At 42.4% G+C, this 22263-nt stretch overlaps 2 protein-coding genes across 2 annotated transcripts; one reads left to right on the top strand and one right to left on the bottom strand.

Annotated features, from left to right (window-relative positions):
• Positions 1-8051: 8051 nt before the first annotated feature.
• rpl5a (ribosomal protein L5a) lies at positions 8052-11725 on the top strand. The gene is made up of 8 exons (XM_004570556.4): positions 8052-8208; positions 8525-8594; positions 8687-8802; positions 8884-9018; positions 9120-9322; positions 10594-10771; positions 11342-11430; positions 11565-11725. Exons 1-8 carry the CDS (start codon positions 8206-8208, stop codon positions 11665-11667), a joined length of 897 nt encoding a protein of 298 aa, XP_004570613.1. The 5' UTR covers positions 8052-8205; the 3' UTR covers positions 11668-11725.
• Positions 11726-11864: 139 nt separating this feature from the next.
• dipk1aa (divergent protein kinase domain 1Aa) lies at positions 11865-22242 on the bottom strand. The gene is made up of 6 exons (XM_012924468.3): positions 21921-22242; positions 16543-16677; positions 16303-16410; positions 14693-14869; positions 14475-14606; positions 11865-14385 (listed from the first exon to the last, which is right to left on the bottom strand). Exons 1-6 carry the CDS (start codon positions 21972-21974, stop codon positions 13705-13707), a joined length of 1287 nt encoding a protein of 428 aa, XP_012779922.1. The 5' UTR covers positions 21975-22242; the 3' UTR covers positions 11865-13704.
• Between the last annotated feature and the right edge of the window lie 21 nt (positions 22243-22263).

Here is a 22263-nt window from a genome sequence, read left to right as displayed (position 1 = left end):
TTCATCTGTACCCAGCCATCAGCATTGAAGGGCTGACAACTGAAACCACCAAGAAGTACTAAAAACGGCAGTTCCTGAATGCCGCTTAAGGCTCCAAAAATGAATCAAGTCTATAAGTTTGCTGTGAAGATATCCTCTTTTTTAAAGGCCCTTAAGATTTTTCAAGGGAGACCTGGCCAAGAAGGGAATCTATTACAAGGTTACAAAAAATATAAACTACACTGTAAAGATGAAACGAACAGAGAAATAATAAGCAAATGAGCAACATCAGGCCAGCTTAGGCTTGGAAGCTGCAGTCTTCAGGTACAGAATTTGTGATAGAAGCTCTGAACTTTCCCTGATAGACAAAAATATTTATCTTTTGCATTTTCTAAAAGTCTTTCCCCGGCCAAGGGACAAAATAAGAAAATGTTGATCTATCATATTCAGAAAAAATCTAAAGGAGCCTTCAGCTGTCTGCTTTTGATTGTCTGAAGTGGACCTTGACAATATTTGTGGTGCCGATGCCTTTTGGAGCATTTGCACTGCAAGTATGTGCCAAATAATACCGTTTGATCTCTGCTTAATGTGCTTGCAGCCTATCCAACAAGTCTGTTGTCAAGTGTTTCTGAGTGAATTTCTAGTATGTTATTTGTACGTTACTTATCACTAATTAGCAGATATCTGCAGGAGGCCTGGTTATAGCTGAGCTAGCTAGCATTAGCTAACATTCCACTCTCTTGTCCAAATATGGAGACTTCTAGCTCCAGAAAATCAAAGTGGTGATCCCCAGAATGCTAGAATCCAGGTTTGGGAGTATGAGTCCACAGATTATATATATAGAACAAAATCTTTGTAGCTAGTGAAACGAAACAAATTCAGGAGTGCCTTACACCTGCTTCCCCCCCCCTATAATGACAAGTGTGAGTTTGCAAAAGCAAAACATGTAGTTCATTATGAGTCTTCTGGAAAGTGGCTCTTTGGTGCCCTCGCTCTGTGGCCTCAGTGAACACTTTCATGATGAGCTGATAGTTTCAGTCGCTAATTTAAAGTTTGCAATATGACGTTGAGTTTCATAATTTTTGACTTTATTGGTGTCAAAAGGAGGATTAAACAGGGTATGCATTACCATATGACTGTCACATTTTCACAATTAGATTGGCTTGGAACATTAGGATGGTGACAGCTAATGGGATTTTGGTAACCAGGGGATGGCTAAGTCCATCTTTGGTATACAGTCTATGCTACAAACTAATGCACAGTACCAGACCGCCCCCCCCCCCCCCCCCCCCCCCCCCGCCCCCCCTCTTTATTTTTAATGGACTGTGGGCATATCAGACTGTTTACTTTCCCATTGATTGCGTGTTTGTTTCCTGGAGATTCATCAAAAAACTGCAGTCTCACATTAAGTCAAAATGAAACTGAATGAGGAAAAAAAAGTTTGTTCTTAGAAAAGTCATTCAGTCCTCTTTTCTTTGGTTTTGTTGTCGGACCAGAAAACAGAATCATTTCAAGCAGTGCTCTCTCCTTTTGCAGAACATAACCACATGAGGCTGATTTTACTAACTGCCCCAGTCTGCAGTGGATTCATGGCATAATAACCTGTTGTGGTTAAACTGACTTTCCTTGGTTTATGTCCTTCTTCAGTCCCATGTTTTCAGCAAGGAGCGTTCACCTCTGTACCTCCGGACTCTTGTGGCATCTCAATGAAAACCACATCACGCTATCTCATCCCCTCACAGGTTCCTTTGGCTCCATAGCTCTAACCACCATTTAACCTCCCCACCCCACCCCAACCCCCACCGGCTTTCTTTTAAACTCCTTCATTCTTTTTCCTTCAGTTAGACAATAAGATTTTAGTCCTTGTTTTGGGTTCAACTGTATGCCCCCCCCCCCACCACCACCCACCCCACTGGGAATTACCAGCCAAATCTCATCAAGCTCTCAGCTGGGTCCACCTGCAGCTACCAGATAGGGACAGAGTACTAAAACAATGTATGATTTACTGGATGCAGCTGAACACGAGACAGTTCTTCTTTTTCACAGGCGATCAACAAATGTGTTGCCTTTACTTGCACACTCTCAATCAAGTCTGCAGCTGTGAGCGGCGTTTGAGCTGCTCTAACTGATTCGTCTCTGTCAAAGTTTTACTTATTGGGTTAATATCCTGATATGACACTAGAGGATCACAGAGGGCACCCGGGGATCTGCAGTGGTGCCAAATCCCAAGGACACAAAAGCCTCGGAAGCCTGCAAAAACAGTGAAAAGAAACTGCTCAGCAAATCCTCTGAGTTGTGCAGTAAACACCCCACAAATCACCTCCCTCATTCATCACTTTGGATTCAGCAGCTCCCCTTGTTTTAACTGTTTCTGGTTGTAAATTTCTCTCCCCCTCCACACACCTCACCCCAACCCCGAGATACCGAGAAACTCAGTGAGGACATTGGTGTCTGGACGTGAAGAAAGCTGCTGGGTGTTTCCTGGTCATTGTATCTGTTTGCATGTCTGTGGAGGTGAGGCAACCATTCGAAAGGTCAGAGTTCAACAGGCACAGTTGAGTCTTAATGACCCTTCACTTCAGGTCACAGCTTCCAAACGGCAGGATTCAAACCAAAGAAGTAATTTTATACAGAATTTATACAGGAAGCTCATGTGTTTTAAGTCAAGGGTAAAGACTGCAAAAAGTGATGTTAGGAGGCGTTTTCTTTGCATGCTGCAAGTATTAAGTTGTTTGAACTTATGGTTTATCACACTGATGCATTTTCACAGAGAAAACACCAGTATGACTGTTTTTTTCCTTCTTTTTTCACAGGTTGTAAAACACTGGTCACAGCTGGGTAGACGAGACCAAAGGTGGCGTTTTTCACACAAAAACTTCATCTCTGCACCATCTCTGCTCTTCCTTGTGTTAAAGCTAGCAGGCTCAGTTTAGTTTCAGCAGAACTGATTTGGCTTTGCTTAGCATTTGTGCGTCCTTGCATTATTTGCCTGTTTGCTTCAGCATGCCATCCTGGGCAAAGAGCTTTCCTTGCACTGTAGAATCTCTCAGTCTCACCCAGAAAAATCTCAAAATGCACGGGCAAGAACGTCACAGGGTTAATGATGTGTGTGAACGCTGCAGATTTCACTCCACCCGTTCTTCTTCATGGGCTTTAGACGGGAAGGGAGACATTAAACTGTGTCTGTATGCAAATGAAAATACATGCAATCAGCAGTGAGAAAACGAGCAGGAAAGAGTGTGCTGTGTTTCAACAAAGTGCAGTCTTCTTATCTGTGGTGTGCCTGCGAACACATTTGTTGATGTGTGACTTTCTGCAAGTCATTTCTAGTCCACTGCAACCACAAAAGTCTTCTTTTAAATCTATGTCCTGGCTTTTGGGGATGAAAGCATGATTTACATGTAATGAATGGTTTCCTGTTGATATTACTTCAGTGCAGAAGCCCTCAAAAAATAAAAGTGAAATCCTAAACATTCCACACTTGGAAAACTAGTTCATGGAGCATCTTCTGAGAGAGGATAAACGCACTGCAAACGTAACCCTTTGTTCCGCCCACCACACCCTCAGCCCATGTGTGAACCTTTAGTAACTGCTGACCACTACTACTGCTGAGGCATGACTGGACAAGTGCTTCTCTTAATTGCGAAATCAGTTCTGCAGAAACAGAGCTTGAACGGCCATGAGCAAGCTGTCCACAAGAGTGACTGTGACTTTTCTTATCTAACACTGAGACATCTGCACCAAGAGTGACAGTGAGGGATATTATCTATTTCACTCGAGCAGAAAAGCAGAAGATCACTGCTTCCCCTTTTCAAAGTAGCTGTTCATAGAGCTAAAGAGTTAACAGGTTTTTTTCTCCCCCCTTGACACAAAAGCAGTCTGTTGACTATGTGTTTGGTACCACAGAAGACACTGCAGTCTAATACTGCGCTGATAAAAGAAAAGCCGCGTATAACTAACAACTACCCACATAAAATAAAGATTTTACCCACATTGAATCAGCGCTGGCATGTAAAATGGATTATTTTCTCTACACTTCTTTGCTTGTTCTTTTTTTCCCTGCCCAAATGTGTTTCTTGCATGTCTAAGCTGAATATAAAGGAAGATCAAGCAAACAGTCAGTTTGTGGGTGCCTTTGTGGGTGCCTTTTAACACGTCTTGTGGCACAGGTGACAAAATTCACTTACGAGCTCATTGCACTTTACTTAACTCTTAAAAAATCGAATCACAACTGCAACGTTTTGCAAGTCCACGGGCATCTGTGCACACTGAGAATTGCTACATTTTGATGGATAAACATGACGACTGTAGAGAGAGGTCAGCTGAGCAGCGCGACACCAAGAAACAAGTGCTCTGAAAAAGTCTGATCAGTCACTGCCACAGGAAGGTGAAGCATGCGACCCTATGAAGGCATTTTTCTATGTGATTGTTTGTCTTCATGAGTGTTTGTGAATATCTAATTGTTCATCATGACTCAGTGAGTTGTAGAGGTGTGAAAGCCTTAGAGCATACGCCCGTTTTGACAAACTGTGCAGTCTGTGAAAGTTATCTCTGATTGCTTTGCTGCTCACACCAGCCCTGATGTATCTTTGAGATTGAAAAAAAAAGCTTTGTTTACAGAGTACTCTTCTGCACAAATTTACAAGGTGCTCTGCCAAGATACTGAAACAATAAACCAAACACAAGAGATCAACTCCTATTGCATCAACGATGAACTGAAATTCATAGATGTGCAAGAGCAGGATTGTCTTCCTGCCCTTGTTGGAGGATGGGATGGCAGAAATTTTGTTGGGCTCCTATAATACCTGGAAGCCAATTAATGACCCTGGAGCTCATATAAAAGGCATGTTTAAGCCATTTTAAAGCAAAAATTCACTTAATGCAACTTCTCAAATGTGCATGTGTGTGCGCTTTGTAGTAAACTCAAAATCATTGGGGTTTGACAGTTTATCAGGCAAAAAAAAAATGCGCAGAGAAGGGATACTGGATGCACTGGACAAAAGCTGTTGAATATGGAGCTGCCAGGCAGGTGGAGACCATAGAAAAAATACATGGATGTAATAAAGGAGACATGGAGAGGGTTGGTGTGACAGAGGAAAATGCTAGAGATAGGGTGAGATGGAGACAGACGATCTGCTGTGGCGACCCTTGACAGGGGGAGGAGCAAGAAGACGAAGAAGAAGCTTTTCTAGTTTTACTGCACCTGCAGCCATCAGGTACACGAATGACGTAAAAGCGCATCCTTTGCTCTGCTATCTCAGAGCAAAGGTCCTGGATGCAAAGGCAAACCCTTCTCTGTCTCCCCATCAATGCTGCCTTCTGCACCCAGCACACCCTCTGAAGAGGTCCTTAATGTCAAATAATAATAATAATAATAATAAAAAGCACAGTGGAGTCATAGTTTGCATTGTTGCCTCACAGCAAGAAGGTCATGATTTCGACTGCACCATCTGGGATTTCTGTGTGGTTTCTCATGTCCAAAGACATGCAGTTAGTGGGGTTAGGTTAATTGCTGACCCTGATAAGGATAACAGGAAGAGAATGGATGAATAATAATAATAATAATAATAATAATAATTGATGTAAAAAACAAACAAAAAAGACCGTTTTGAACATACCTTCATGGGAAATGAACTCACAACAAACCAAATAAATAAATAAGTAAAATAATTTAAGTATTTAAAACATACTCATACTGTGGCCACAAGAAGAAGGAACCATAAAGTTAATATTTTAAAGCGTGTAGGAAAAATGCTCTGATTAATCAAACGGTCTCAGCTGACGTTGATAACTTTCCTGCTCCAGCCTAAAATCAATTTCTTTCCACACACGCAAAGAAGGGAGGCTGCTTCGCTTTGCTTTGATGCGCACTGAGTTTTGCAACTGGTGTCAGGTGCTGATTTTCTCTGCGTTGCTCCTGATATTCTGACTCTTATCTGCGTTACTTGCCGTGTCCGAATGCGTTCCACGTCCATGAACTCTGCGGATGACATCAGATTAATCACAGCAGAGTAACACCATAGGCGGGGCACTGCTTTGCTCTTTGGAAATAGGTGGTTTCACATGGTGGGATGGAATCTTTTGCTGCTCTGGCTGCTCACGTCCCCCTCAGTAACAGCTGATGACTGTCTGCTCACTCATCATATGGCGTCACTGATACTCCACCTCACTTTTACAATGTGACTGAATTATAAATAGAGATCTTGGAGTGAATATGAAATAATAGCTGCTGTTTTGCATTTACACGTCAATAATGACACTATTATAAATATTGAGGGTATTACCTAACTTGCCTCACAGCAAGTGGGATTTTCTCAGCATTGTAGCATTCTTTAAGCTCTTGATCACTTTTATTTGACATTTGTTTTACAACATAATGTTAAGTTGACTTCATTAGCCACATTCCTTCTCATAAAGAAAGGAAGAGCTTTTTATTCACCGGAAACAAAGAAGGAAATACGCAAATAAAAAAGAGAAAAACCATTTTGGTCACAAATTCCATTTAGAGTTTTCCGCTGGACGGAACGTTGCCCTCGTTGTGATAGATAAAAATGTTCAAATTTCCATTTTTCTGAGCTCTTTGAGCATTTATCAGCCATGTTTGCCTTCACTGAGTCTGAGAGTTCAATGCTGACCCTGGAAACAGCTGTTGAGGTGAAGAAAATCCCACTAGTGGGTCCATATAGTCAGGAGGAGCTTTTGAATGTATTGTGCTTGTTTTGGGAAAGGAAATGTAAAGTTAGGGCAGTGAGGGTCAAACCAGCATCTGGAGCGGTGATAATACAAGAAAAGAAAAAAGCAGAGAAGCAACATTATTCTGGCATCTCTTTACTTGTCATTTTTACAAGGAAAATTTACAAGTTCCAGTAACAGCCCACAGACCTTCCAGGTACAGAAGTGCTTATTTCCGGACAATAGCTCCACGACTGCCAAGGAAAAGTGAAAGATTTCTCTTACAATATACTACAAGTGAAGGACTCAACGCCCACAGCAGTGAAAACTGAAGTCAGAGGAGCCTAAAAAGCAGACTGTGAGGCCTGAACACTAATGTCAGAGAGGTTAAATGAGGCCACACAAACTGCATGTGCACACTGGGCTGCCAGCTCATCTACCTTAGATTCTGATTCAGCTTTCAGACATTGTGACCTCTCTGGGGACTGAGAGTCCACCCTCCCGGCAGACTCGTTTCCAGCTCGATGCATCAACATTGTATTGCGTGTCTTGATTTCACCATCGTGGAGGATGTGTCACCAAAAATGTGCTATCACATCAGACGCTTGGCGTCACAGAGTGTATGTGGACAGCACATGCGCAGGGCTGCTGTGGCCCTGCGCATGTCACCTCAAAGCTTTTCCTATTTTCTTCTTTTCTCTGTGTAAATTTAAAATCCTGACACACTGCAAATGTCATCCTGCTTTCTACGGCGTTGGTTTAAAATGTAATAATCTCTTATAGATCTAATGAAAGATTTTTCTCAGGTATATTTAACTTAAATGTGCCGCTTTTATTCAAATTGGGAAGCACTTTAACTATGCTTTTTAAAAATGCAATCAAAATGAAGTTATTATTATTATCCATCCATTTTCTACCACCTATCTGGGATCAGTTTGTGGGGACAGCACCTCAACAAAGAAGGCTAGACTTCTCTCACCCCAGCCACCTCCTTCCAGCTCATCCAGGGAGGATGCTGAGACCTTCCCAAGCCAGACAAGTCCTAAGTCTGCCCACAGCAGGACATGTCCGGACTGCCTCACTTAGAGGCATGCAGGAGGCATCCTGGTCAGATGCCTGACTCAACTTAACTGACTCGTTTTAATGTGGGGGGAAAAGCACTTCTACTCCCTCTGATCCCTCTGGAATGACCAAGGTACTCACCCTCCTTATTCTAAGTGGATTATTAATTACAAAAATGATTAATTGAATATTAATTTATATAATTAAAACATTTAATAAAAAATAATATATTTGCCATTTTAATTCATTAATGACACAACAGTTATTTAATGATCTATGTGATGTATTTGTGGCCCTCCACAGACCTGTGCTCTCCGTGTAGCTGCTGCCCTCTGTTGGCCTGTGCTGTTTGTCTCCGGTGCAGCAGGGGGCGCTGCCAACCCGCGACGCTCCGTGGAAAACCCCCCCCCAAAGATAGCGACATCAGACTTCCGTGTCCCGGAGTCCGCTAGTTAGTGCAGGAGGGGAAAGAAGAAGAAAAAATACCCCAAAATGGTGAGTGGATAAAGCTCATATACACCGGGTGGAGACGGTTTGAGTTTGTGGAGGTGTGTTTGTAGTTAGATGAGTGTCTAAAGCGGTTTGAGGGATAGATGGAGCTGGATATTTGCGGCTTGTCGGGCTGTTCCGGCCGGGTGAGCCGCTCGGCTCCAGCGTGGCGATTCATGGCTGCTGAAACCTCAGCTGACCTCCTCGTGGAGACTTACTCCGAGCGGTTAAACAGCTTTTGTGCCCATAGGGACAACTGGAGGCTTGATACTTATGGTATTTTCTGCTTCTGCTGACATGTTGCTTCTTCGTCTCTTCTCAGGGTTTCGTCAAAGTGGTGAAGAACAAGGCCTACTTCAAGCGCTACGAAGTCAAATTCAGGAGGAGGAGAGGTAAAAGTCAACATGAATTGCACATAGGCTCAGATCCCCTTTCTATGGAGCATACGCCATTAAACCACATGCTGTTACTTATTATTTGACAGAGGGGAAAACCGACTATTTTGCCCGCAAACGCTTGGTTGTGCAGGACAAGAACAAGTACAACACCCCCAAGTACCGGATGATTGTCAGGTTCTCCAACAGGGACATCTGCTGCCAGGTCAGTGACAGAAAGACTCAAACTTGAGAGGTCACGTGTTTTTAAGCAGCTGTCTTATCTTGCTATGTCTGCGTTGTCCAGATTGCCTACGCGAAGATTGAGGGAGACCATATCGTTTGTGCTGCTTACTCTCATGAGCTGGCCAAGTATGGTATCACAGTGGGCCTTACAAACTATGCTGCTGCTTACTGCACCGGGCTGCTGCTGGCTCGCAGGGTAAGCGTGCGCACAAACACACACACATATGTTGCCATACATTGGAGCAGATTTATGTTTTTGCACATCCTCTCATACGCCTTCATCCTCCTCCTCCCTAGCTACTGCAAAAGTTCGGCATGGACCAGGTGTACGAGGGCCAGGTGGAGGTGACGGGAGATGAGTTCAACGTAGAGAGCGTGGATGGACAACCAGGCGCCTTCACGTGTTATCTGGACGCAGGTCTGGCCAGAACCACTACAGGGAACAAGGTGTTTGGAGCATTAAAGGGGGCGGTGGACGGTGGACTTGCCATTCCTCACAGGTCAGTATGATGTCAGAGTTGCACTCGGGTGGACTTTTTTTGCAGCTTCACTCCTGCAGTAAACATGCGCAGAAACAGGAATGTGTGCATGTTTTTCTTTGAGACATTTTTACAATCGCATATTTCCAGTTAGAGTTTACGTGGTTATTCGCTGGTCTCCGTCCAGCTAAAGTTTGTCCGTTTAGTTTGCTGGTGCATCTCTGCTTCTCGATGATGATAAAAAGCACGCTGAGCAAAATGTAGTTGGTCCTTCATTTGCATTAGCTGATGTTTACTGTCCTTTTCAAGACGGGGCTGAGAGAAGCAGGATGGGACCGTTTTTAGGATTTGCCATTAGGTGGTAGTTCCAGGTTCTGGGTACTTTTTAGTACCTGCTTGGGCGTGGTTTCAAGTGATCTGAGGCGTGTGACGCAAACAGATTGCATGCCACTGATTGGCTAGTCAGTAGTGTCATACCATGAGTCATGAGAGTTACTCCCTCACGAAAATCAAAGCCACTATTGTTGAAACCCGGCAATGAGGAAAATGGCTGCACAAAAACCCCCCACTGTAGTCCCTAAGACTGACAAAATGCCATATACCGAGCATCAGGTGTACGTACCATCACCACAACATCCTCTGTTGTTGTTGTTGTGTCGCATACAAATGAGGTCACAGACTTTTGGACGTGCTGCTCTGACGACCCAACACACAATACACACGATTTATACTTCTGCGTCACATCTACTTTGTAACTTGCACCATAGCCAGTGACCATTTATAACCTTAATTGGGGCGTAACACGACATGCACCACCTGAGAAATGTAACTACACGTCGGGGGAGATGCATGGCATGGAAAGTTCCCATGTAGGGAGAAAAGGGATTTCTGGTTACTAGGCAAAGTCAAAATCAAACTTGAGGTGGTTTTGTAATGGGAAAAGAGCAGAACTGAGTCAAGCCCAGTAGGTAATAGTGGGAAATGGCTAAAAGATCACTGGCAAAAGTCTACATCAGGCCTTGCGGTCGCTGCCTGTGAGAAGGCAAAGTTGGAGCAGCAGCAACCATCTCAGCACTCACTGGTAAAACGCTGCCCCCTGATGGCGACAGTTCAACTTCACAGAGGTTGATTACAAAAAGCAGCTGTAACACGTTGTTCCACAACAAAGAACAGAACTACCTTGAACCTTGTGTTTTTGTTTTGTCTGGTTTTTGTTTAGTTTTTTAAACTTGATTCTTCAGAGGCGTCTTTTAATAGCCCAACTCAGTTTCTTCACACTTTCTGTTTTTTAGTCTGAAACGTTTCCCCGGCTACGACACAGAGAGTAAAGAGTTCAACGCAGAGGTGCATCGGAAACACATCATGGGCATGAACGTGGCCGACTACATGTCCTACCTGATGGAGGAGGACGAGGACGCCTACAAGAAACAGTTCTCGCGCTTCATCAAGAACGGAGTCACTCCAGACATGGTAACATAACACTTGCTGCGTGATTTTTACGAACACGGCCTGAACAGATTCTGTTAGCTAGTTTCGTGTCTGCTTAAATCATGTAATGTTGAGGTGACACTCTCAGATGCATTTAAGATTTGGTTTCCTGTTTCCAGTACTCGAAGTGGTGTTCAACTCAGTGATGCAGAAAAAGCTTGACCGCAATTATTTTTGGCACTATATAAAAATAAAGAAAAGTCTGACCTGTTATGTATCATGTAGATGAACATTTCCTCTGCAATTTGATCATTTGGTGATGTTTACATCAACATAATTTAAATATTGCTTGCATGTCAAATATCTAATTTGAATGCATCAAATGCAAACAGGAAACTTGAACTCATAGCAGTGATGATCTCACAAAGATCCAGTATGGGCTTCTCTACATGTAGACTGTATTGAATTAGTATATCAATTCAATACCCCCTCCCCTCTTTCCGGTGACAATGTCGTCTGATGTTTCCTGTTATTTTTTTCAAGAGAAACGACAATCTATTAGGTACACAATGAACAGCTTTGTCATTAATTAAATTCCTGTTTTGTTTTCAGGTCGAAGAAATGTACAAAAAAGCACACGCCGCCATCAGAGCGAACCCCATACACCAAAAGAAACCCAAAAAAGACGTCAAGAAGAAGAGGTGAGTTGACAGTCACCATCGTGGAACAATAACTGCTCTTATTTCATGCCAAATCGAGGCCAAAGTAGTTACTTTTTCTCTCGTGTGGTGAATGTTAATGGAGTTGTTTTTTGTCGTCGTCTCTTTCCGGGCAGGTGGAATCGCGCCAAGTTATCTCTGGCACAGAGGAAGGACCGCGTCGCCCAGAAAAAGGCCAGCTTCTTACGAGCGCAAGAGCAAGAAGAAGGGGACGGTTAGGGCCTCTGCAGAGAAAATGCAGCTCACATTGCAGACAAATAAATTTATTTGAAACTCACGCCGTCTCTGTCCTGTGTCACGAGTATTATGAGTTGCTCCTTTCCCTCAAGTTAGACTCGTAATTACTCATCTGTTATGTTTGAACCACAATGGTGTCTGTTAACTGACAGGACTGAAATATTCAAAAGGAAACAGTGCAGTGGTATGCATTTTAATTGTGCAAAATCATGCTGTTTTGTTTTGTTTTTCTTCATTTCTAAGTAAACTTTTTTTTTTTTTTTTTTTAAAGTTTCCAAACTCAGCAGCAGTCTGATCTGCGTTGTAGTGGCTTAACACATCCAGCTGTAGTAAGTTCATTTCAGTAACATGTGACAAGTCATGGAAAACCTTTTGCACAGCATGACACGTGAGCACAAGATTTTATATTTTGCACAAACTGTAAACATTCATAAAAAGGACCAGCATGAACTCTATGGCACTGTGATGTGAAAATCCATAAATAATGCCGTACGTTACCACAAATGCTCTTTTCAATGGAAAATACAAACGGCAAACATTCACAAATTAAATACATTAGTTTTTTGGGTGGGTCAGTGATGCAGCAGTGACTTCACAAGTGGGAGATGCACATTGATAAGATAAGCCAGACTTCTGTGGATACCTTCACATCGGCCATACAGGATACTGTCTCAGTCTATCATGCAGATGAGTGACATTTTTTAAAAATCCAGCACTAAGACAAGACTTGGAATGTATCGCTAAACCTTTAGATTGTGTTTGGAGGACCAAAATCAACAACCTGCATTTAAAAAAAACAACCTGTTGAATCAATTGTGCTGCCCCACTGTGGTGAGCCCCGGTGAATAAGGGAAAATCCAAAAGTAGCTTCTTTAAGACAAACAATAAAGGTTGGAGGGAATCTAGAGAAATCTCTGTTCAACAGCTTGCTGAGGTAGTACTGAATCGTACAGTACTACTTATTATCAGTATACTATTAAAAAAGTAAAATCAGCATGATAGTATGTGGGTATAAATCCAAATGGCATGGGTAACCTGCACATCTGTGAAGGCACCATTAATGCTGAACATTATTCCCAGGTTTTCCCTACAAAGGCCTTGCTTATCTCAGATGACGCCAAACTCCATTCTATGTGCATCTAAACAGCTGGCTACATAGAACTAACCTGCACGGATTCAAGACCTGTCACCCATTTAAAACATCTGGTATATAAAATTACAGCATCTGCGCTGGTCTCCTCTACTGCAATTAGTAGCTCCACAGTATAATGCTTTGCACATTTGGCTAACGAGTGAAAGATCGACACAAATCCCTGTAGGATTGCGTCAGGAAGGACATCCGGTGTATAGTCCCGACTTTTTGACAATTGTATGAAACGCATGCACTGTTGCACTTGGTGACACATTCTTTCGTGATAACACACATAAGAACTATGATTTATTTTTGCTTCTGTGTAGATTTAGTTATGTTTCTAGAAGTGCTGATCGTCCACCGAATGAGTAGTAATATGTGAAAACTCTTGTTTAGACACTACAGCACAGTTTGGGTTTTTAGGTCGGTTTAAGTCCTTTGTTAAAAGTCCACCCTTATCCTAAACTCCCTCAAGTTCTAGGTTTTAATATGAAATTGTGGTATTGATGTTCATTGATTTTACAATCATTATTTTACCAGCGTAGTGCGCACTCATCAGCATGATTTTTTGTGGCAAAAACAGCAATTCAGTCTCTCGGCTTTTGAGACTTTCAGTAAAAACTACAAGTATTTTCTTTTCCAGCAGTGCTATCATGACATTCCACTGTAGTGAACAATACAATACACAATGTGTGTTTCTATGAGCGTGACTGACGGTAACATGCAGTCATTTAATCATTTAAAATAAGTTTTTCCGGCCTCCAGCTTCATCCATATGTGTGACCGTTCCTAAGTGTTAGTTAAAAATGACTTTAATAAGTTTGCTACTCTTACATCACAGCCTATTTTATACCCATTTCCTCCTTCAGAGTGACTTCCCCTCCTTGTCACGAGTCCTTGGTGTGTGAGATCTGTTTCCACAGCAGGGCTTTCAGGTTGTTGAGGATAAGTGAGTGCTCCATGTTCATCTGTCCAGCATTACCTTTGAGAGCCATGCAGGCATACAGCTGCCTCTCGAGCTCCTCTCTCATCTCTGATGGCGCCCCCCGCAGGAGGTAGTCCTTCAGCGCTTCGCAAGACTTCGCCAAGTTTGGCCTGAATGGCTCCTCCCTGCATCGCCTCTCTGACAAATCGCAGGATGTGTGGCAGTCTGCCCCGTAAATGCAGTCGGCATCTGTTTCGCACTTCAGTGCTCGCATGGTGCGCCTGAACTCCTCCTCAGAAACCACTGCTTGGGTGTTAGTCAGACGGAGCTCATGGCGGTCAGTGTAACCAAAGTGTGCCGCAGTGAGGTCGCAGATCAGAAAGCTCCCGTAGGTGCCGTGAAAGATGTCCTCCACGAGCTCCAGCAGGCCCATGGAGATCTTAGCTTTGCGAGGCCAGGAGGGGGTGAACCACTGGTCCATGGAGCGCTGCAAACCACTAGGAACCCAAGAAACAAGAGGCCAAGGCAGAGATAAACCGTACAGGGGTCCATAGGGAACACGCTCCGTCATGTAGAGATCCCCGCAGTAGCCGATGAGACGAGGAGTGTGTCCTCTGTCCTGGAGCAGCAGACCCAGCAGCACCTCAGAGAACAGAGCACGAAAGTGCCTTAACATCAAGCCTCAGAAAACTGTTCTCCACTGTTAATTATATTATTATGAACTTATGATACCTCATCCATTTGCAGGAGGGCCCATGTAGAGCGGGCTTCTGGCAGTGACACCCGTCCATCCCTGTTGCCATCGGCGACAGAGAGGATTTGGCTGACGAGGCTAGCAAGGTTCGCGTGTTCTCCAAGCTTGGACTGGTGGATAGAGAATGAGAGAAGCTGTTTCAGGCTAAATCACAGATTTAGTTTCATCGCAACTTTTATGACTTGACCTCTTTTACCTTGAGGTGATTAAAGACCATCTCTTTAAACTTCTCCACTGAGGTGCCTCTCGTAGGCTTGTCAAACACTGGGGTTTCCCTCCGTGGCTCTGGTTCCTCACCCAGCTCATAGTGCACAACCTCCCCCAGCTTACAGTGGATGATCCCATCGTGGTCTCCCCAGCTTCCTGTGTATACCTAATGAAAAGCAGAATGGGATAATTGACCGATCACTCATCTTTATCCTTTGCTAATGAGAACTCATATAAGAATAAACTTTTCATGTAACTCTCAGAAAAAAGAAATTCTTTAATATTCTACAGAGGTCTCAAAAGTTGATTCTGTTCATCTGGACGTAGCGTTCTCAGTGGGAGAAACGTTTCATCACTCATCCAAGTGACTTCTTCAGTCTCAGCTGACTGCAGGTTTCCCCAATCTTATCATTGTAAGATGGCGAAAGATGTACCCTTAGGTCCCCTCCTTGATTCAGAGATGGTCTTTCCCTTTTCACATAAGGGTAAGGTTACATCCTTCGCCATATTATAGTGCTGTGATTGCAGCCATTCCCCAACTCTCTGTGAATGGAACTCATGGCCATTGATCAGTGGTTGTTGATCAATGGTCATGAAAATTTGCATAATTATGATGAAGGAACTGACCTCCCAGCCCATTGTTCCTTCACTGGGCTGGTTTCAGTCATTATGCAAATGTACTGTTTATAAGATTGGGGAAACCTGCAGTCAGCTGAGACTGAAGAAGTCACTTGGATGAGTGATGAAATGTTTCTCCCACTGAAAACGCTACGTCCAGATGAACAGAATCAACTTTTGGAGATCTACATACCTGGATGATTGAGCATGCATCAAGAAGATTCTACAGAGCTAATAAATCTAAAAAATAGCTACAATTGCAAATTCTTTAAATGTTTCTATGTATAAAAAATGGCTGTAGAGAAATGTTCCACAACAGAAAAAAAATGTAAAAAATACCCTGCAAGAAAATAGTTACTAGGTGAGCTAACAGAGGCTAATAGAAGCTGACAGAGGCTAACAGTGGCAATAAAATCTGTGCTTACTGACAAAAAGTCCAGGATATCTTCAACAAGTTGACTCAGTATCACTGTCATCGGTCAAAAGTGAACTCCACTGTATCGACTGTATTGGACTCTTGTCACAACGTTTTATAGCCTCCTCCAAAGTAAATACAGGTGGGCCGCTAGCCTATTGACTGCTTGCTGTGGTAAACAGCCTACACTCATTACAAATGAACGTCCTGAGTTTTTGAGGTGACATTGAGGGTAAAAACATAAAAATACTGCACATTTTTTAAATTAATTTTTTATTAATAATTCATTATTATGTGTTGGTTTTCTAACAGTGTTTAGAAAAATGTTTATATACAGAAACAGTGGAAGAAACATGTCGGCCCATGGCAGCAGTTATGGAGTAGAGTCTAAATTTGACGTATTTGTTTGTCTTGGCTGACTAAAACCTGTTTGTCCTACAGCAACCAGCTAGGTTTGTTCATTTCAACTGGGTGTGTTAAGAAAACAGAAGTCATGTATTGACATCTACCAGTGAGATTTTACACACAGTAATCTACTGTAAATGGAAAGTACAGTGGTCGCCTACCTGGTTGTTTGGCAGTGTTGACAGACACCTGCCCATGTACAGTGTTTCCTTGTCACACAGACTACTGCAAGCAGACCCATCGATGATCCCCCTCCTGTATTTATCACACTTTAACAAAAAAGAAGAACACAATTATTATTCTAACACGGGTGACATTTTCTTAATAGCCACAAAGATTTCTGAGACAAGTTCTTGCAATTTTCAAACCACGGTCTCTTCTAAACTACTGCAGTCACTCACAATGGCATTCTTGCACTCGTGTCCTCTGCACAGCTCTGTGTAGGCGGAGTATTGCACATAGAACACCCAGCTCCCCACCAGCACAGTCAGCCATGTCAGGAACAGGTAGTTCACCCGCACAAAGGAGATCCGAGCCTGTGAGTGGAGAGTTGAAACAAAACTGCGTTGATGGATCCAGATCTGGAAACTCTACAGTACCAAGGTCCCGGCAGTTCATTTTGTTATGAACCTGCATTTCTTTGTATTGGGATTACCTGGATTAACGTGTTAGACAACCATGGATTTGATCTAATCACACAGCTTTGATCACATAAAAGGTTATTATAGTGAGAGTTGGGGACTCTCACCAGTACCAACCAGTACCTTGTCCAGTAACAAGGTACTGGTTGTGTGGTTTATTGCTAGGTGCAACAATAGCTCATTAAGCCAGAAAATGTTTTTTAGAGTTGGGAGTCCCATTCTTTCAGCGCGACATACCATTTTAGTTGTGGCTGGTAACAGCTTACTGCTTGAGTCACAGGATGCACACATCACATGTCTTACAATGCCCCTTTGAGCAGACGTCCTGTTATTTCTGTGACACGGTGAAAGTTAATGCAGTTATTTGCCATCGTGATAAAAATCAGGCAGAGTGAAACTTCTGAAGAAAACTACACTACAAAAAAACAGTAGTGTTGTCCATGCCAGTATTATACCATGGACACCAGATATCAATATTTTACTAAATAAATTAAAATACTCAGGGAGTACTCCAAAGAAGAAGGCTAATCTCATGCACGACCATCCTGAGATTAGCCAAACAAACTTACATTAAATCAGCTCAAGTGAAAGTACAACATTGGACACACTTAGCTACACAGAGCTACCTCCTAATTCAGAGCTAGCTAATGGCTCAAGGACTAAAAATATAACACCTTCCTTAGATCCATAAAAAATTTTTTTCTTATTCTGTGACCGATTGGAACTTGTGGTGATGATATGGTTGCTCAGAGCTCGTGGGTGTTGCACATTCACAACCACTTTTAATCGCAGAGCGATTGCACAGATTGCCAGATAGGAAGCAACTTTTCTGCAAACAGCTGCAGCCTGACTTGGACTGACTGCAAAATATTGCTGTCTGATTTATAAATGCAGACAGATTGGCAACATGCTGCCATCAGTCTGAATGAGTCTTTGTCAGTAAACACAATTCGAGAGGACTTGAGTCAGCTGGCTGCTTGTGAGCCGGTTATATTTCTATAGAACAGGAAGGCTGCTGAATGCAAATGTAATGTGAATTTCTTTTAAAAATGAATTTGAGTCTATGCAGACTTCAACAGATACGTGATTTTAAAGGATTTATCACAGTTAATTGATGTATTATTAGTAATAGATTGCACTTAATTGCCAACTTGGTCCCGTTCAATCATAGACTATCTCACAATAATTATGGCTGGTTTTAGTGAGTATTGGTATTCTTGCCAATCTTATTGTGATAAAACAGACACTGACAAAGTTCAACTTTGAGGGCACAGTTTGCAAAACTAGATAAATATAATAATAATATTGTATTGTGTGAAGCATGGTGATGATATTGTATCATGTGGTATCTGGTGATTTTCACCTCTAATGGAATAAAAAACTGAACTGAAATTAACCAAATCAGAAACAAAAACAGCTGCAGTTGTTGAAAACAGGAAGAAAGATCAAGTTAAATGCCAAGTTAGTCATACAGTCCAGCTGTACATACAGAAAGTAACTATTTGCTTCATTACCAACCTATAGCAGTGTTATATTTGCATCTCTGCGAGGCTACACTTATAAAGAGTGGTGCTTTGAGTTAAAGTGTAACTTTAGCAGGCAACAATAAAAACGATAACATGGCAATGATTTGCAGCTATAACTTTGACCTTGTTTGAAACCCTAGTTTAGTATGCAAACATACTCCAACATACTAAATACTGATTTTGTGGTGCTGAAGTCAGAGGATCGCAAAAGTCCCTGGGAGGGGTAACATGAAGTTTTTGTGTCAATAATTCGTTAATTTGTTCTTTGGTCACTGTGGCCAAAGGTTGCTAAGCCAACTATCATGGCAATCCACACAACACAGCTACACATTTCACCATCTCTTCTATGGCAGAAAAGTCTGCGGCCTTATCAAAGAGTCTCGAAGTAGAATTGTGAAAACTGTTGCGCTGAAGTCAGTTAATGAAATGATCCTCTCGGCAGCACACAGACTAAGAGAATAATTAAATAAAAGCAAGCAAAAAGATAAAGCAAAGAGGACTGTTGGAGGGCAGAGTGGAGCAGTGAAAAGAATTTAGGTCAGACTGCCTTCGTCGGCCACACTCCTCGACTTTTACCCAAACAAAACTGCAGTTAGTTTTCCCTCCGAGGACTGTAACTGCACTTGGGAGGATAAAGTAATTTTGCTTCTCTCTTTGATTGCATGGCAGGAACTGGTTATGTCGTGTGGGTTTTGGCAGCTTGGCGTGCCTCTCATTCAGCTTTAGCACTGTTTCCAAATTCCAGCAAAATACCCTGGCAGTGTGGCAGGCACCAAGTCAAAAGCCTTTTTATCTTTCATGTGCTATGATTACTGTAGTATGTAAACAGAGCAGAAGAACTCTCTGTTATGGGTTTATACACTCTGTGGGAGACATTAAAGCGTCTGATCCGCACTGACACACAGAAAGAGGGTCAAATTACTCTTAATTTGTATTCTTTTGAGATTTGAGGCATCTCGCGAAATATTTTTGCAAGGAGGTTAGGGTACGGGAAAATAACAAATTACCTGTCTCTCTAATTGGTGCATTTCATCAATCTGTTACTGACAACAGCAGGAGTTTATTTGAGCTTTAGCAGCTGCTTTTTAACAGAGCAGGACAGATGTCTCCTCTGCACGACTGCTTTGCTTTTAAACACCGTGTGCCCTGAAGAGATGACTAAATAGACAGTTGGCCTCCACGAAAGAGATAGAGATAAGGATAAAGAGTGAACATTGCTATCACATCTGAATGCCTTGGCATGTGTAGAGGCTCTTTGCAAAGGGAATTAACATTTCCTAAGTGCACACATGGAAATTAAAGGTTGGATACAGCCCAGCCCTCCATGGTCATGACAAGCAAGTGACTTTGAGTCATGCGTGCCTGTGAACTGTCTGTGGGGTGTGTGAAAGCTGAGCAGGACAGAGCTTAATCCTTCATCAAACCCTTTGGTCCCTTACAGTGTATCCTTTGCAATGACACCTGATATGTACTAAATGTCTTAACTAGGAAAACAATGCATAAACCTAACTGATGCCACGTATGAGGGTTAAAATGAGTCAAAAAGATGTTTATTACTATATTACTAATCACAAAGACAGGGACAGAGACTCCACATGTTTTGCAGTTGTATAGCAGCCTCAAGGTATAAATCAATAAAATAAACAAAACAAGATAAGTCAAATAAAATGACTAAGTGCTGAGAGCTGAATGACCTGTGCACGACTGAGCTAAGTGACAAAGCACAAAATCCATAGTGCAAGCTTTAGTGTCACTGTCTGTCAACAGATGGTCTCAGTTACCCAGACAAAAGGCCCATATCATGTAGAGGGGTTTGCGGTGATGGCCACTGTCATTTCATCCCACCTGAAATCCACAGAGCGTCTCAGGACAGAGCTGGCTCTCCTTGTCAGTTTTTGCCTCTAATCCCGCGTGACGCACTGAAGGTGGCTAATACTCCCTGATTGAAAACGTGTCTTTACGTGCTCAGTGAAGTCTTACTAAACTGGTTTTTAAATGTAGCAGGCTTTGACATCTGAGCTATTTGATTTCTGACAGCACAGTTCGGTCCAGGAGACATATATATGTCGGCTCTGCAGTAAACTGTGATGGCTTTGCTGAAACTTGCCCTGTAAGCTTGCTACCTGGAAGATAATAAGGAACACATTTTGCCGTGGTGGCTTTATGAGCATACAAATTCAAATGTAAATTTTATTTGTCACGTACACAGTCATACACAGTACGATATGTAGTGAAATGCTTGGACAACTGCTCGTGACCTAAAGAAAACAAAAAAGGAAAAGGCTATGAATAAGATAGGAAATAAATATGAAAAATTAAAAAGGGTAAATTTAACTAGGAAGGAATAAAATATAAATTAAGGTTAAAAATGAAATAACTGTACAACACAAATTAGAATGAAGGGTAAATTTAACTGGGAAGAATAAGATAAAGATAAATATATAAATTAAAGTTGAAAATAAAATAACTGTACAACAAAATACACAATACACAATATAGAACTATATAAGAATGTATGAAGAAATCTAAATATAAATAAATATATACACAATAACAGCAGCTGTACAAGTATTAACCGGAAATGAAGAATATAGTGACCAGTGTTGTGCAAAACCAAAGTCCAGAAAGTCCAGTGTGTGTGTAAGAACTGTATGTGTGGGTCAGTACTGTGTGGTGGTGTGATTGAGAGACCGTATCGCCTGCGGGTAGAAAGTTTCCTAGAAGTTCTTCTTGCTTTTTCTTAAAATTTGTGAGCCCGTTTGCATTTTTCACTGACCTTTTGTTTGAGATACATGGACATGGGGAGAAACTGATTTGAGTAGACCACAAATAGAACACATTTGCCTAATTGTTGTGCAAAATGTGCACACTGCATGCACAATATACAGTGAAAACACATGCAAAATCCTTTTTTTCTTCTAGGATCGATGTCCTCTCAGGCCTCAAAAAAACAACGCCAGGTACAGGATGACATGTTGCTTAGTAGCAACTGATCTCACTGAATTAAACCACGGGCCTACAGGAGACACTTGTTTACTGTAATTGGTTACTGGTTATAGCCAGATGAAATGAGCTGAGCTTGCCAACATGTTTCACACTTTGAGCTCAACATGTTTCAGCTTTCAGTAGACTGCATTAAACTGACGGTTGTGCATGTTGTAATGCAACAGCATTCTACCCTTTTTAAGAGCAAATGCAGCCCTCTTGCATAAGCTCCTTACGGTATTGAGAGAAGTTGCTGGCAGCTGCTCCTCAAATCAGAAGGTTCAACCCTTATTACCCAGCCCAAAGGAATTACTGCTGCCCTGGCACTGCTGAAGGCAAGGAAAAGACTGAGTGGAAGCCCTGGCATCTTTACAGTCAAAAACAAAGCAGTGCCAGGGCAACAATCCTATTGTTTCTAGAGCAGGCCCGCATTCATCAGGTATTTTGCATTTTGCATTCATCAGGTATTTTGATGTCCACACCGAGCAGCAAGAGGAGGTACCCGTTTACTGCCAGCTGTCAGTGTGATGTGGCACCACGGCGAGCTCAAACAATCCCACAGCATCACCTCATTTTTTTAAAAACTGCAATCCGCTTCACACAACAGATCCTGGGTAGCAATCTTACCTGAAAGTAGAAAGACTTCTTCACCCAGGCCCGTGGAAAAAGACCCTTCGCCATCACAAAAATAGATCATCTCAAGACGTGGACCTGGCTGTGGGGGATCATCCAAAAACCCATGGGACAAAGCGTGTTCAGCATCAAACGACGAACACAGAAAAATTATTACAGGTTATCCGATTTTAAGCTCAGATTGTCGGTTTGAGTTGACGGCGTGAGTCGCTCTGACGGCACACTTTGCCTGCGCCTGGGCTCTCTTTGCAGCAGCTGCTGAATTCCAACCAAAGCAACATAGTTGAAGCTGGGGAAAAACGCAGGTTCAGAGCGCAGGCGCAAACTCTACCAATAA

Source organism: Maylandia zebra, linkage group LG18 (assembly GCF_041146795.1).
Source record: "Maylandia zebra isolate NMK-2024a linkage group LG18, Mzebra_GT3a, whole genome shotgun sequence".
Classification (NCBI taxonomy): Eukaryota; Metazoa; Chordata; class Actinopteri; order Cichliformes; family Cichlidae; genus Maylandia; species Maylandia zebra.
The sequence above is the reverse complement of the archived record's forward strand: the minus strand, read 5'-3'. Positions and strand labels throughout refer to the sequence as shown.